This window comes from Microcebus murinus, chromosome 4 (assembly GCF_040939455.1).
Source record: "Microcebus murinus isolate Inina chromosome 4, M.murinus_Inina_mat1.0, whole genome shotgun sequence".
Lineage (NCBI taxonomy): Eukaryota > Metazoa > Chordata > Mammalia > Primates > Cheirogaleidae > Microcebus > Microcebus murinus.
The window spans coordinates 62,303,589-62,319,836 of NC_134107.1; the positions used below are offsets into that span (position 1 = coordinate 62,303,589).

Sequence of the window (16,248 nt, forward strand, 5' to 3'; positions counted from 1 at the left end):
GCATGGTTATGACCATGTATTGGTCACTGATGGACCACGTATGGACAGTGGTCCCGGAAGATTGTAACGCCGTATTTTTACGTACCCTTTCTATATTTCGATAGGTCTAGATACACCAATACTTAGAACTGTGTTACAGTTGCCTATAACGTTTAGCGCAGGCGTGTGGCCTCGGAGCAATAGGCTGGGTGTGCAGCCGGCTGTCCCATCTAGGGCGGTGTAGGGACACTCTGTCGTGTCCACACAGCAACGAAATCTCCTAAGGACGCGTTCCTCAGGACGAATCCCCATCGCTAAGTGACACGTGACTGTGGTTGCTTCTGATGGGAACAGGAGATGTGGAAACTGAGGCTCAAAGAGGTCAGTGATTCGCCCAAGCGAAGCCTGGAACCAGTCTCCTGACCCACACAGTCCAGAGCCCTTTCCACTGGGCCGTTCCCATGGGCTTGCTTCATCACGAATCAGTTTTATCAGCTGTTATGTTTTTAACTGCTACTTGATATTTAGTTATATTTTTCTTAGAATGTCTGAGTTCTCTGGGAACCACTAAAAAAAAAAATAATAATGTTGCTAGGTTTAGAACAAAGTCCCAGACTTTTCTCCCAAGGCTGAGAAGGGCCTGTGTGTCCTGGACCTGCCCACTTCTCTGACCTTCCTCTCTGTCCTCAGGGCCTGCCACTACTGCCTCCTTGCTGTTCCCTCCTGCCCCAGGGCCTTTGCACTTACCATTTCCTCTGCCCAGATTACTGCCCTTGCTCCTCCTTGGCTGGCTGCCCAGGGGTTTCCTCCGCAGAGTGGCTGTGTTGGCTACTGAGTCAGTTCACTGGCTACGTCTTTCTCCACCACTGGCGCGTCTGTTCCCTTCTTGGAGCTCACTAGTGTTCAAAGTGACCATGTTAATACTTGCTCAGTTGCTCATTTCAGTTTCCTCCAACTAGAATGTAGGCTTCATAGTCGGTGCCTTGTAGTCAGTAGGTGCTCAGTACATGTGTGTTGGGTACACATCGTTGAATGCATCGGCACTGAATGTGGTTGTTCTAAGTCCATTTGTCTGACCCTGAGTTTCAGGTTTGGCTTTCATGAGCTCTTGCTGAGTGTGCAATGAGGTTCAGGCCTTGGGCCAGATGCTGCAGGGGACACAAAAGTGACATCCTCCCCTCCTAGGCCAGGACTCTCCCCACAAGCCAGGGGCCAGTGTGGCCCTGATCACAGAGCCCACCACGGAGTGGTATCCCTGTAAGAAGCCCATCACCACAGTGATGAGAATTGTCCCCAGAGGTGATGGAGGCTGCAGTGTTCACCCACAGTCTGGGTGTCCTCTGGTGCCCCCTTGTTTCGGATAGAGAGGAAAGGGTTTGGTGTCTCGGTGTGTCTGGCTGGACCAGGTCAGTCTGCTGTCCATGTGCAGGGGGCAGAGCCATAGGAAGGCCAGGCTTCGACAGGCCGGGGTTTGATGCTGCCCAGCTGTGTGGTCCTGGCTCCCTCCCTCTGAGCCTCTGCTTACTCATCTGTAAAATGGGGAGGGCAATGGCTGCCACAGAGGAGAGGTAGATGACTTTGTGTAAGTGCTCAGCCCAGGGCCTGGCTCCAGACAGTCCCAGCAAAGTCGAGTTCTTGTTTTCCCCCTTCTGTGGTTGGCATCAGAGCCTCTGGTGGTGGTGGGGGTGGGGTATGGGGCTGCCCAGGTGGGGTGCCCAGTCCCCCTCCCTGCTCACCTGGCCTGGGACTCTCTCTCGCCCACAGGGGGACTATGTGTGGATGGACCTGAGATCGGGGCAGGAATTTGATGTGCCCATCGGGGCGGTGGTGAAGCTCTGTGACTCTGGGCAGATCCAGGTGGTGGACGATGAAGGCAACGTGAGTAGCCCCCTCCCCGCCCTGCACACCCCCACACCTTGGGGAGGCTGACAGGTGCCCTGAGACAGGGGCCCTGAGATGGGGCCAGGCAGTGACCTGCATCAAGTGCATGGAGGCAGTGCCTGTGTCCCCACTTCTGCCTCTCAGTCACCCCTCCTCCGTGGGGCTTTCCCCGCTGCCCCAGCAAAAGGGAACCTCCCCTTGCACCCCCGCCTACTCGCTCCACTTCCACAACACTTCAGTCCCCTCTGCTTGGTGTTAGAGGTATGTGTGTGCAGTGGTGACCCCACGCCAGGTGCTCCTCAGACACTGGGTGCCCTGGGGCCTCTGAGCATGTATGCACATATACAGCACATGTGTATGTGGCACTGGGGACATGTAGGTGGGGTGCAGAGCACCCCTTGATTAGCAGGGACATGAAGGACCCAGGGAAATTTAGTTCCACCATAATTTGGGTTGTACCAAGTGCTGTGTCAGGTGCTGGGGACATAGAAATAAGGCTGAGTCCCTGTCTTAGTCTCCTTGTCTGAGGGGGAGAGTCAAGCAAAAGAGGGTGCAGTGACCTGGGGCAGAGGGCTCTGCTGGGGGCGATGGGAGGCCAGGTCTAGATTTGGAGCGGGCAGGGGCACCCCTGACACCCCTGACACCCCTGCAGCCCTCAGGGGCACTCAGTGTTTGCAAAGCCCTTTGACCCAAGTTCTGTCTTTGGATCCTCATGGCATCTGTGAAAGGCAGGGAGGGCAGTAACTGTTACTCCATGGGGAAACTGAGGCATGGAGAAGGACCACATGGTTAGTCACACAACTAGTAAGTGATGGTGCTGGCATTAGAACCCAGGACCTCTGGCCTTTATGCATGCATTTCCCCTGTCAACATATCAGTGGCAACTTTGGGGCCCAGGTTCTGCTATCCACACTTTTGTCCCTTGGGCTTTAGAACCTGAGTGTCTGCAACGTCATTCCTGAGGCTGCAGTTCTCGGACCCTCTAGGAAGCCACTGTGAGGCTGCAGCCACAGAAGGGGAGGCGCAGGCTCAGCTGGCAGCGCAGACAGGCCCATGAACCCGCCTGGAGCCCCCAGAGCGGGGACCGGGGACTCTGACAGCAGGCTTGGGTTTCACTTGGGTCTTGTTACATGTCAGATGGTGTCCCGTAACTCTGTGTCACCAGATCCCAAAGGTCCATTCCCCTCTCCCCCAGGCCCTGAGCGTGGCGGCTGCAGGAGGGGACAGTTAGGGAGCCATCAGTGTGTTGGGCCCCGGGGCTTCTGGCCCCTCCTTTCTGAGCCTTCCCCCGCCTCCCCCAGCCAGGCTGTCATCTGTTCCCTGTCCTCCCACAGACTCTAAGCAACTTGAGAGCTCAGCAGAGGGTCTTCCCAGGGACAGCCCGTGGCAGACCTGCCGCACGAATGAATGAGTGAAGGGTTATGGTTCCACTACTCTCTGGATCCCAGGGCTCTGCCTTGGGCCACGCCATTCCTGTACCAGATCTACCCTTCCTCTACTGAGCACGTTGTCCCTGCCTCTCCAAGCTCAGTCCCAGGCCAAATGTGTCCCCAGTCCCTGGAGTGGGCCACGTTCTCTCCCTCTCCCTTTCTCCCACTCTCCTCACCCACTGCCCATTGGCTGGCATTCCTTCAGGGCCGGCCTCCGCTACTGCCCTGGTTACACTTTGGCCCCTGCCGAGGTGCTCGTGGACCTTGACCTGAGGGGTGCTGGCCTCAGCTGGGAGCCCTCCCTCGCAGGGAAGGGCGGGAGGCGCTCAGCTCTGCCTCTTAACTGGGCAACTCATTTTCCCTCTTGAGGCTGAATATGTCACTGTAAAATGGGATCAGTAACTCTCTGTTACGGCATATCATAAGGAACAAAGGAGAACATACATCTTTGTAAAACAAAATGCACTGGAGTAATAATATCCAGCGCTGGTTGAGCATTTACTGGGCACCAGCCCTTTACAGACCTGGCAGGACAAAGCTGTCAACAAAGGTTGCCATTGCTGTGTCTGTTAATCCTTCCAACACCCCCAGGAAGACAGGATTGTCATTCTCATTCCCATTGTACAGCTGAGGTCATGGAGGCTCAGGAAGGAAAAGTGACCTGCACACGGTTCTGGGGTCACGCCTTGGCTGAGCCACTTCTTCATTTCTATGTTGAACTGGGGGGGGCGCTGTGGGGGCCAGAGATTGAGGCTGAGTGGGGAAGGCAGACAGCTGCCCCTCCGGCCCACGCCGGGCCTAGGACTGGGTCAGGGCGTGGGGACCAGGCAGAGGGAATTTTCCAACTGGATCAGCTTTTATCAAGAAATAGGGTGTCTGGGAGAGAGGAATGTTCCATAGGGGACTGGAAAGTCCAGATGGATCTTCTGACCTCACCACTGGGCCCCCTCATCCCCCGGAGAGGGCTGTGTGGGGGCCTGGCCCAGGAGTGCTGCGGAATGCCAGGGAAACTGGGGTGGTGGGCTGATGCCCCCAGGCCCTGGAGGACTGACACTGCGCCACCTCTGCTCAGCGAGTCTGAGGGCTTGAGCTGGGAGGTGGCAGCGAGGTCTGCAGTTGTGAGGGGAAGGCGCTGGATTCCCCCTGTGTGCGGGGAGGCTCCCAGCACCCATAGGTAGCCAGGGTTTGCTCCTGGATGGGAGAGCCAGTGCCACCTCGCGCAGCAGGGAATACTGCCCGGGAGAGTGGGGAGCCGGGAAGGCAACCTGCGCCCTCGTTTCCGCTTCGGCTCACAGGTACTGAAAGGTCACCCCTTGTTCCACATACGTCACCCACCCTGTGAAATATATCCCGGTGGGGCCACTTTCCCCATGGCCACTGCCCTGCCTGCTGGCTTTCCCGTGCAGCGCAGCCTCCACCAGCCTCAGAGGCGTTGCTTTTGCTGTTCCCTGTCCCCTGGGCCCGGAATGCTACCCCCACCCCGTCTTCTTACAGGGGGCTCCTTCCCTGCAGTGAGTCTCATCCCAAACCCAGCCTGGGAGAGGCGGTCCCGACCACCCTGTGTAAAGCAGCTCCCTCCTGGATTCGAAGCCAAGTGTGTTCAACTCCAGTTATTACACTTTCCACTCCATCCTGCAAAGTGACGGGGACTCTGATCCCCCCTAATGACAGCCCTCAGGTCCGGCCACACCCCTGCTCGGCCCACCTCCCAGGTCTGCGGAGAGACTCCCCTAAGAGGAGGAGGAGCCATGCTTGGGGTGGGCGGCACCATCCGGAAGATCTAACCCTGCTAGCGCAGCCGTGCTTGGCCCAGGGTCGCACAGGCCCGCGCCCCCGCCCTTCCCCAGGTGCGCCGCCTGGACGGGCGCGCAAGCTGACGAGGCTGCCTCCCCGCAGGAGCACTGGATCTCCCCGCAGAGCGCCACGCACATCAAGCCCATGCACCCCACGTCGGTGCACGGCGTGGAGGACATGATCCGCCTGGGGGACCTCAACGAGGCGGGCATCCTGCGCAACCTGCTCATCCGCTACCGGGACCACCTCATCTACGTGAGTGGGGTCCTGGGCCCGCACCCTCTGCCCAAGGCCCCGCCCACTAGACAGTGCCACCTCTGCCCTCCCACCGGGGGGCAGGCACTCCCCTGTGGCCCATCCTCTCGGGCCATGGCTTGTGTGGTCTGTGGTTGGGGAAGGGGAGGTTTGTACTGCAGGTTCCTGTACCTCCCTAGACCTTGAAGCCACCGGGAGGCGAGGACATAGTAGTCCAGGAGAAGCTTAGCTCTTTGCCAGGGAACTGCAGCCCCACTGGGCGCTTGCTTTGGGCTGGGGCCTGCCACAGGGTCCTCAAGGCCAGGAGGGATGGGTCAGGAGTCCGTCCTCAGGAAGGGGATGAAGGAGGACCATGCTCCTCCCCCTCAGAACGTTGTAGTTAGAACTGGTCACACACACACCCCACGCCCTCTGCCTCCAAACTCAGTAGGACAAATAAAGGCGTCCACTCAACCACCGCAAGCTGATCCCAAGAGTGTGGGCTCAGGGAACATCGGAACAGTAAGGGCCCACGGAGATCATTCAGTGTAGAGGTTCTTACATTTTTTGATCACAGGAACCCTTTATTCTCTTAAAAATTGAGGACCCCAATGGGCTTCTGTTTGTTGTGGGTTATATCTATTCATGTTTACCATATTAGAAACTAAAATTGAGAAATTTTAAAATAATAACCATAATACATCTATTGCAGGATAATATCAATGACATATTTTAATGAAAAATAATTACATTTCCCAAAATTTAAAAAAAAATGAGTGGCATTGCTTTACAAGTATTTTTTATTTTATTTATTTTATTTTTTTGAGATACAGTCTCACTCTGTCACCCAGGCTAGAGTGCCGTGGCATCAGACTAGCTCATAGCAGCCTCAAACTCCTGGGCTCAAGCGATCCTCCTGCCTCAGCCTCCCAAGTAGCTGGGACTACAGGCATGTGCCACCATGCCCAGCTAATTTTATATATATATATTAGTTGGCCAATTAATTTCTTTCTATTTTTTAGTAGAGAAGGGGTCTTGCTCTTGCTCAGGCTGGTTTCAAACTCCTGGTTTTGGTCTCCCAGAGTGCTAGGATTACAGGCGTGGGCCATTGCGCCCAGCCTATAAGTATTTTATTTTTTACCCTCATCCTCTATGTGATGGTAGCTTTACAGGTTTTTCAGATCTCATTAATGTCTGGCTTAATTGGAGACAACTGGATTCTCGTATCTGCTTTGCAGCCAGGTGATGTTTTGGTTGAAGTGTATGGAGAAAATCTGGCTTCACAGATATGCAACAGGCTTTCTGAAAGGGTTTTGGGGACCCTTAGGGCTCTTTGGTCCACACTCTGAGAACTGCTGCTATCATCCAACAGCCCCATTTTACAGACAGAGAAACTGAGGCCCTACAAGGTTTAGCCAGGCTGGGGTCCCTGGGTGCCTCTGACCCAGCCCCATGCTCAAGCAGCTCAGGGGCAAAGGACATCAGGATGTGCACCAACTAGGAGGCACAGGAGGGAGCCCCTGGAGGCAGGCAGGGCCGATTATCTTGGGCCCTAGGCGAGGGGACATTCTTGGGGGAGGTGTGTGTGGGGGGATAATTGCTGGAGAGAAGCGCAGAGTAAGCTCCGTGGGGTCCACAGCAGCTCGAGGGCGAGTGGTGGCCTGGCTCCTGGGGGTGGAGAGGCTGGCTGGTAGCGGTGGCACTCAGGAAGGGGTGCTGCATGAACAGAAGGCTGGAGGCAGGACCGTTATGGTCAGTGTCACTCAGGTTGTCAGGACCATGAAGGGGCCCCGGAGGCAGAGCTGGAGGAGTCTGAGGAAGCCCTGGGTGTTGTCACTGAGGAATCATAGCAAGGGGCCTTTGGGGCAGGGGTGCCAGTCCCTATCAGAAGCCCTGGAATTGTGCCCCTCAGCTGCCAGAGATGCCGCCAGCCATCGTCCCCACTCTGGGTCCCTTTGTGGCTTTAGGCCCCTGAGCAGGGATTGTATAACTGAGGGACAAGCTCAAAACAATTAACCATTGCTTAAGTTGTTACAGGTGACATAGAGCCACAATTGCAAGTCATGTAGGTGGGGCATGCACAGCGGGGAAAAGCATTAACCTCCTAACTATTAACACCACCAGCCTCGGAGACGGGTGCACGGGTGTCACCCGGGACTAGTTAGAACTGCCATAAAAGCTTGACTCCCGCCCCCCCCCCACACACACACCCCTCCACGAGAGGTCTCCTTGCCAGTTGACTCGCAATAAGGCAGGGGTCGCCAACCTATGGTGAGTTGCATAATTATTTCATTATATATTACAATGTAATAATAATAGAAATAAAGTGCACATTAAATGTCATGCACTTGAATCGTCCCCAAACCATCCCTCCTTCCCTGGTCCTTGGAAAAATTGTTTTCCATGAAAATGGTCTCTGGTGCCAAAAAGGTTGGGGACTGAAGCAATAAAGCTTTCTCTTTTCTCAAAAGCTGAGGCCACAACGTTAACTTCTGTGCCCGTCTGGCAGTGAGCCAATTGCTCGGTAACAATGTGACTGGGTCCTTAGTGTCCATTGTGTGGGCACCAGGAGTGGCTTTTGCAGGGAGCCCTTCCACACTGACAAAGCCCCCCTCACTCTGCCACTCACCCAGGCCTCACCTGCTCTGGGAAGGGGCAGGGCGCAGGTGGCACCTCCAGAAGTGACAGTATTGCCCGGCCAGAAGGTGAAGCTGGAACTCGAGCCCAGGCAGAGGCACCCCACTGTACCCCAGGGGGACCTGGTGTCTGCACCTCTCTGCTTGGCAGCCCCCTCCCTCCTGTCCCTGTAGGGCAAGTGGCCCCGGGTGGGTCCTGGGGCTCTCTGTGGCCACTTGCCCTGGCCTGGGCAGTCGGAGACTTGGGAGCAGGAGCCTGCCTGCCCACCTGCCTGCCCACGGGCCGCTGCCAGCGCCCAGGCTCCATCACTGTCCGTGCTGAGGGCTGAGCCAAGGCCCGCTCTCCTGTCAAGACGTGGTGGAGGGCCCCCTTCCCAAGGGAGGGGCTGGGTAAGACAGGAGTCCTCCCCCCAGGGACCCGGCAGACCAGTGAGTGAGAGTGACGCAGAGGCACGCGGCGTGTAGTTTAGTGATGGTGCGCATGCGGGTGGTTGGTAGGCTGGATCAAGGACAAAGGCAAAAGCAGGATTCGTGGGGGAGAGCAGAGGAAGACCCTCCAGACAGTCTTGGAACAGTGAGTCTCGTTGGTAAAATTGGGAGGGCTTGGCGCACTGGCAGCTCGCAGGGAGATCAGCCTGGACATATGTCTTTAGTGGGCCGACTAGGGGGTCAAAGAAGATAATTCCATGGGTTTATGGATTCTCTAGAAAGTCCTGAAATCAGCATTGTTTGCTTGATTAGAAGATTCCGCCAGTAACCTATCTGACCTTTCTGGGTGAGAGAGGGACGGGGCAGGAGCCCAGAGGAAGTGTCCAAGCTGCTTTCTTATTGGGGACCCTTGGCCAGGAAATCAAGCCATGGTACCTGGAAGGTCCCCCACTCGGGTAGTCCATGGGCCTAAGATTCTGGGCATCTCTTGGCCTGGGGGTCCCTGCTCATAAACTCAGGGTTCAAAGAGGTTTCTTCAACTTGCTGAGTCCATGATTCTGTGAGTCGGTGGATGAGGTAGATCAAGAACAGGCAACTCGGCCATTGTCCCACCCAGAAACCGTACCTGTCCCTAACCATGGCAGCCCCGGGTCACTTCACAGATTGGGTTACCCTGGGCAGCGCCCCACACACTCAGGATTTCCTCAGATTACCACGGCCGGCTCACAGCCTTGGCTGGTGGACACTCTGTCCCTGACTGTCTGCCCCCAGGAGCCTGAGAGAGCAGCCCTGGCCCCCTAGAGTGGGGGCGGCCCTCAGAGGACACCTAGCAGCCTCTCCCTGGGTGGTCCCAGAGACCAGGGACTGTGCCCGGGTCCTGCAGGGTGAGGTGGCAAGGCTGGTGGGGCCCCAGGGCTCCTGGTGCTGGGCAGAGGCTGGAGTCGGGTCTGGGAGGTGGGAGGTCGGGCTTCAGTCGTGGATTGTGACCTCAGGGGAGTCCCTGTCCCTGTCTGGTCTCATCTTTCCCTTGGGCACGACGGGGACTGCGTGGAGTGAGCATCTCCGTGACTCTGGGAAGGTGTTTGAGTCCCAGGATTTGTTCTTGGGGTCCACAGCCTGCTGTGTGCCAAAGGAGAAGTCCCCGGGGCTGGCAGTCCCCCGTGGCTTCCTGGAGGAGGCGGAGCTGGAGGTGGAACTGATTCCTCCACATCGCCCTGGCCTTGGAGAGGCCCCTGACCTCTGCCTGGGGACTCCGGGGGCCCCTAGGGACCACGTGTGCTGTCTTTGGCTTGGGATTAGTCCTTATTCTTCCCCACCCAGCCCGTGGCTCCACAGGGCAGGTTATTACCGGGGACTTGAGCCAGAGGCCCCTGCCGCAGCTGGGCATTAACTCTCTGCTGACCAGGACCGTCAGCAAGAAAAAGGCCGTAAGGGCCCAGGGAGCAGTGCCAAGGACTGGAGGGCTGACGGGCAGGGGGCCGGGGCTTCATTGCCAGGGGCAGCCTCATTCTCTTCCCACTGCCCCAGCTGCCAGCCCCATGGTCCTGCAGGTGCATTCCTGGGGTTCGGGGCCCCAGTGCCAGGGTCCCTGGTTCATCCCACTCCCTGCTTATCTGCTGTGTGACCTTGGCAAGTCCCTCCACTTCTCAGGGGCTCAGTCCCCTCACTCAAAAAGGGGTGTGTGACCACACCCCCAGTGGCCTGAGGAGTGAAGGGGAGGGGGTGAGAGCAAAGCAAAGCCCTGTGCTTGGTGGGGATCTTCCAGCATTTGGCTTGTCCCCACCCTCTTGCTGGGGAGGGCCCTCACTGAGGAATGAGGCCTCCTTTCTATTACTTATTTTAAAATGGGTATATGTGCTACAGATTGGAAAGTTTTGTCCTACTGGAAAGAATCACTGCTACTAATTTCTTATCTATTCTGCAAGAGAAAGCCTGTGAGTGTGCATGTGCGTGTGTGTGTGTGTGTGTGTGTGTAACTTCATTTTCCCACCCAGGTGGCAGTAGATCCCGTGCTGCTCTCTGCTTCCCTGCCAGCCACGTCCCCTGGGCCAGCTTCCTGTCAGCGTGGTTAGGTCTGCGTTGGTGATGCTGACAGGCCTGTCCCCTAGATCCCTTCCCTCCTGGCTCCTGTGGCGCAGGCAACGCTCCTCCACCTGTTAGCATAGTCACTCTCCGGTCACTCTGCAAACATGCTGAGTGTGCCCTGTGAGCGTGCACAGTGCCAGGCCCTGGGGCACAGAGGCCCTGGACCAGAACTGTGGAGGAGTCGGGCGAGCAGACCGGAGGGGTGTGGCGTGTGGCGGATCACACGGAGGGGCCTCGCCTCCTGGAGGTGGTGTTGTCTCAGCTGGACCTGAGGGACGAGAGGAATTAGTTGGCTGATGGGGTCTGGGACCCGTGTTCCTGGCCTGAGACGGCAGGGGATGGAGTGTGGTGCTTTTGACCGACGGTGTGACAGGGAGGGAGACCCAGCTGTGCGATGGGGCTGGCAAGGGTGGCAGGGTCAGTGCTTGGGGACTTTGTGGGCAGGGAAAGGTGTTGGCTTTGTCCTGAGGCTGTGGGCAGGTTTTCAGCGGGAAACGACACTGCCAGATTTTTCGAAAGCCCCCCGACCCGCGGCTCTGAATGGAGGCTAGATTGTAGGGGGGAAGGGGAGGCGCCTGCAGTGGTCTGCTGAGACATGAGGGTGACCGGGCCAGGCAGGTGGCCACACGGCTGGGAGATATGGGGGTGGTATGATGGAGGGGCCCTCCCGGTTCCCGCCCGGGCGAAGGGTGGCGGTGCTGTTGGCCCAGCTGGGGAGGCCGGGAGCAGCAGGGTAGGAGGGGAGGGATGAGCTCTGCTTTGGACGTGCTGGTAGCGGAAGGGTGTTGTGTGCAGGAGGGCCCTTGGGGCTGGGGGTGGAATAGAGAGGTCCACAGGAGCCATGAGTGAGAACAGAGGGTCCGGGCCCAGCCCCGGAAGGTTTCTCATGGTGTCTTGCTGTCCCCCACATCCCTCTCTGGCACTGCTGTGCCCTGCACCTGGCCACCGAGCCTGCTCCCAGGGCTGCCCTGTCTGGCTCTGATGCCTCCTGGAGGCTGGTTCATCAGGTCTGAGACAGCGTCTGCTTCAGCCTTGGCGACCACCATTCATCGTCCCACGGCTGCCAGGGCGACCTTTTGCCAGCAGACCTCCCAAATGTCACGCCCTTTCATGCCTCTGTGCTCACTACCCGCTGAGCTTGAGCTGACGGGCCCTCTGGCTCTCCCTCCTCCAACATCCTCCCACCCCCATGGGACCCATGTGCCTCCGTCTGAGCCCCCATAGCTCCAGCCTCCCCGTGTGTCTCTGTGAAGGGTTGTTGAATGCCTGTGTGGAATCAGCCTCATGCCCCACGTGACCACAGGCCGACGGTTGAGCATCCCGTTATTAAGCAAGTATCAAGAAGAAAGGGGCGGGGTGTGGTGGCTCACACCTGTAATTCTAGAATGCTGGGAGGCCAAGGTGGGAGGATCCCTTGACAAGGTCAGGAGTTCAAGACCAGCCTGAGCAAGAGCAAGACCCTGTCTCTATAAAAAATAGAAAAAATTAGCCGGGCATGGTGGCGAGTGCCTGTAGTCCCAGCTACTCTGGAGGCTGAGGCAGGAGGATGGGTTGAGCCCTGGAGTTTGAGGTTGCTGTGAGCTATGATGATACCACTGCACTCTAGCCTGAGCTACAGGAGACGACCCTGTCTCAAAAAAAAAAAAAAAAAAAGGTGGCTCTTATGTACCAGGTGCCTGGCAAAGGTTATGTCTTTGCTGTTTAGTCTTTTGAGACAGTATTACCCAGGCTCATTGCAACCTTAATCATAGCTCATTGCAACCTTAATCTTGCCTCAGTCTCCTGAGTAGCTGGGACTACAAGTGTGCACCACCATGCCCACCTAATTTTCCTATTTTTAGTAGAGACAGTGAGGGCGGAGGTGGGGGTCTCACTCTTGGCTCAGGCTGGTCTGGAACTCCTGACCTCAAGCAATCCTCCTGCCTCGGCCTCTCAGAGTGCTAGGATTACAGGCATGAGCCACCATGCCTGGCCTGCCTTTTACTCTTCATAGCAGCTCTAGGGGTAGATACTAATGTCCCCCTTTTACAGATTAGCAAACTGAGGCTTGCCTAAGGACATTCCTTATGGCTGATTCCCAGTCTGGCACAGGTTCCCCACCTGGGGGCTAGAGTCTAGCCAGTTCCTGCCAGAGCACATCAGCTGGGCAGGGCTGAACTATAGGGGACAGTTAGAGGAGGTCCCGGGTCAGGGTCTGGTGTGCTGGGGGTCCACAGGTCCTGGTCTGAGAGTTTAGGCTAGCCCCGGGCCATGTGGGGCACTGCTCGTGAAGTGCCTTATTGTCCCGTACTCCACTGACCAGCTCCCTTTTCTCCCCACCTGCACTTTGGAACCTCAGACCAGCTGTGGTGGGCGGGTGAGTGTGGCCCAGAGAGCCACCAGTGCTGCGCGGCTCCTGGCTTACTGGGCTTGTCCGCTGCTCCCCTCCAGCCTCCTTCCCCCCACCCCTCCCCACCTCTGCCTGCTGGGGCTCTTGCGGCACAGTTAGTCGGTCAGCACGGTGGGTCTCGGGTGCTTCTGGCCCTGGGCTGCTTGGAGGAAGAGCTTAGGTGGGAAAGGAGTCTTCCTAGGCCCAGAGAAGGGCAGGTCAGGCCAGGTCTCCTGGTCTAGAGCAGCCAGGGCCAGGACGGGAGCCTGGGTCTCGGGCCCCTCCTGGCCCCAGGGTGGGCATTTCCCCGGCATGCAGCGCCTGCAGCCACGCTTTCCCTGCACGGCCGTGGTGGGCTGAGGCTGCTGCGGCTCTGGTGGGATGCGCTGAGCCCTGGGTGGGCGGGGCTGGGGGGCTGTCACTTCCCTGTGTGGTCACACCTTTCTCTGGCCTCTCCAGGCCCCCGAGGCCAATATATCCTTCGCCAATTATAGGATAGGCCTGACCTTTTCAATCTTGGGGGGCGGGGCGGGAGGAGGGAGGAGTAACCCCTGAGTGCCTCACCCTGCCCTGCTGGCAGGAGGACCAGGCTGTGTTGTCCCCTGTGTGACAGGGCCCCAGGCCCACAGCGGGGAGCCTTGCCCATGGACGGCCAGTCTTCGCACTAACAGAGGAGCCCAGGCAGAGAACCCCCAGAAGGCCCCTGCGCCCACGCTGCCCAGGAGGCTGGGCTGCTCTGTCCTCCAGAGCAGGGGCCCGCTCTGCCGTGGGGCAGTGCTGCAGGGACTGGGCCCACGCCGCCCCCAGGCCACACACCCAGCCCCTCTGGCTCGTATGGCTCGTGTCCTAGTCCCCGCTCCCTCACCAACCTGGCGTCCCCTTCGGACGTGGTCCAGTTTAGGAATTTCACTCTGAAAGTCTGGGGTGCGGGGCTCGGAGGCAAGGGTAGGAGCCAACATTTGAGAAGTACCTACTGTGCGCTATGGATTTTAAGCCCCATCTGCTGTCATCTTCATAAACTGTTGTGCCCACATTACAGGAAATGAGGCCTAGAGACCCTCCCTCCCCCCAGGTCCCTCCTGCCCTCACTGAGTGGCACTGAGCGAAGCTGGTGGGGAGGGCCCGCCCCAGCTCCTCAGGAGGCCGGATTCTGGCTCCAGGTCCACCCACCGACTCCAAAGCCAGGGTTCCTCCTCCTGGAGGCCAGAGCAGGCAGAGCCTGAGGGCTTTCCAGAGCTGGAGCCTCCCACGTGGGAAGTAGTGAGCTCCCCATGCCTTGTTGCCTGCAGACGTACACGGGCTCCATCCTGGTGGCCGTGAACCCCTACCAGCTGCTCTCCATCTACTCGCCTGAGCACATCCGCCAGTACACCAACAAGAAGATCGGGGAGATGCCCCCCCACATCTTCGCCATCGCGGACAATTGCTACTTCAACATGAAACGCAACAGCCGCGACCAGTGCTGCATCATCAGGTGGGCGGGCCAGCACCTCGTGGGGCTCCAGGCTTAGCACCTGGAGCTCCAGCTCTGTGCTCCTGCCGGCACCTCTAGGGATCGCCTGCACCATCAGAAATGCCACGAGGCTCCTCAGGAGCCAGATCCCACGCGCTCTGTGCTGTGATATGATGTAGAGAATCACCTCCTTTTCCCCAGGTCTTCTATCTCTATTAATGTGACCGAAGCTCATGTTAGTTTTTGGGACCAACCTTGTTTACTGCTGGTCCCTGTTAAGTTATGGTGAGTTGAAATTTCAGGTTCCTGTTTGCTCTTGAGCATACAGTAAAAAGACAAAGCATTGATTCAGCATCTGATATGTGCTGTGCTCTATGGCAAGTATTGATGGAGGGGTATTTGTATCTGAATGACAGGGAAGGAGAGTAACTTTCGCGTGTGGCAGAGCACTGAGCCCTTTAGCCCTCCCCCAGCCCTGGAAGGTCCGTATTGCCAGCCCATATCATGGATGGGGGGAAGCCTGAGCAGAGCCCCGAGCAGGCGGGGGTCCCTGTGGGCTGTGACGGGCCTCTTGCTCCCGCCTCTGCAGCGGAGAGTCGGGCGCAGGGAAGACGGAGAGCACGAAGCTGATCCTGCAGTTCCTGGCGGCCATCAGTGGGCAGCACTCCTGGATCGAGCAGCAGGTGCTGGAGGCCACCCCCATCCTGGAAGGTAGGGCCGGCTCGGAGGGCAGGGCTGGGCGGCGGGCTGGGCTGGCTTTGCCTGTGACTCTCGACCCACCCTGCAGCGTTTGGCAATGCCAAGACCATCCGAAATGACAACTCGAGCCGTTTTGGGAAGTACATCGACATCCACTTCAACAAGCGGGGCGCCATCGAGGGCGCCAAGATCGAGCAGTACCTGTTGGAGAAGTCTCGCGTCTGTCGCCAGGTGGGCCCGAGCCCCTGGGGGCGGGGGCGGGGGGTGGGAGGAGACCTGGGCCCCCAGCCTCAGGGTGGGTGGGTCCACCTGGCTGCAGGCCCCGGTGTTCCCTCGCCCCCGGGCTGCTGCCTCCCTGCCTCCCTGCCCGAGATCCCACCGCGAGACCCACTGACTGGGCTTCTGCACGACAGCCATCTGTTAAAATAGTAAACCGTGTTTATGTCTCCCTTCCTCTCGGACCGGCCGGCTCCTGCCCTCAACACCTGTGCCCACGCTTCCAGGCCCCGGATGAAAGGAATTACCACGTGTTCTACTGCATGCTGGAGGGCATGAGCGAGGACCAGAAGAAGAGGCTGGGCCTGGGCCAGGCCTCCGAGTACAACTACTTAGCCATGGTGAGGCCCTGGCGGCACCGGGACGGGAGGACACCTTCCCAGGGTTGGAGGGTGCGGGCTGCTGTGGCCTCAGACTTGAGAGCGTGCTGGTCACGGGTCTACGCCAGCCTCTTGCTGCTGTCTGGACACCAAGCATGGGTGGGGCCTGCGGGGCCATGAGCATGGCAGGCTGGCTTGGGAGCACCATCTCCCTGTCCCTTGGGAGAGCCCATGTCTGCTTGCTGGGCTGCGCCAGGCCACGTGGACACAAGTGCGGGCTGCGGTGCGTGTATGTGTGTGTGTGTGTGTGTTGTAGGTGTGACAGGCCTTCCTGGACACTCCCTGTCGCTGGCTGCCACGCTTAGGTAAATGCACACACACAGCCTGGGTCTCGCAGGCGCACAGAATGGGGCAGACCCCCTGCGGATGCCCAGCCTCTCCGCACCAGGCTGTACCACCCCTGAGAGTGGCTGTCCCCGGGGCGCTGTGGGGAGCAGGGTAGGGCCTTGGTGCCGTGTCTGCCAGGTAGGTGGCTGGGGCAGGCCTGGCATCATGACTCAGCTATTCTCACTCATGGGAAGAAGGGGCACCTGCGTCCCCGATGTGGGAAGTGCCTTCTTGAGAAGCTCAGGTTTGCAGACTTCCTAGACTTTCGGGAGGGGCT

General features: G+C 58.2%; 1 protein-coding gene across 1 annotated transcript in view; it reads left to right on the forward strand.

The window, feature by feature from the left end:
• Positions 1 to 16,248, forward strand: part of MYO7A (myosin VIIA) — an 80,727-nt gene that overhangs the window by 12,091 nt on the left and 52,388 nt on the right. The window contains exons 3-8 of the mRNA XM_012744995.3: positions 1,744 to 1,857; positions 5,187 to 5,339; positions 14,126 to 14,310; positions 14,879 to 15,000; positions 15,077 to 15,219; positions 15,492 to 15,605. Of these exons, the coding sequence (XP_012600449.1) occupies positions 1,744 to 1,857; positions 5,187 to 5,339; positions 14,126 to 14,310; positions 14,879 to 15,000; positions 15,077 to 15,219; positions 15,492 to 15,605 (831 nt within the window). The remainder of the gene's footprint in view (positions 1 to 1,743; positions 1,858 to 5,186; positions 5,340 to 14,125; positions 14,311 to 14,878; positions 15,001 to 15,076; positions 15,220 to 15,491; positions 15,606 to 16,248) is intronic.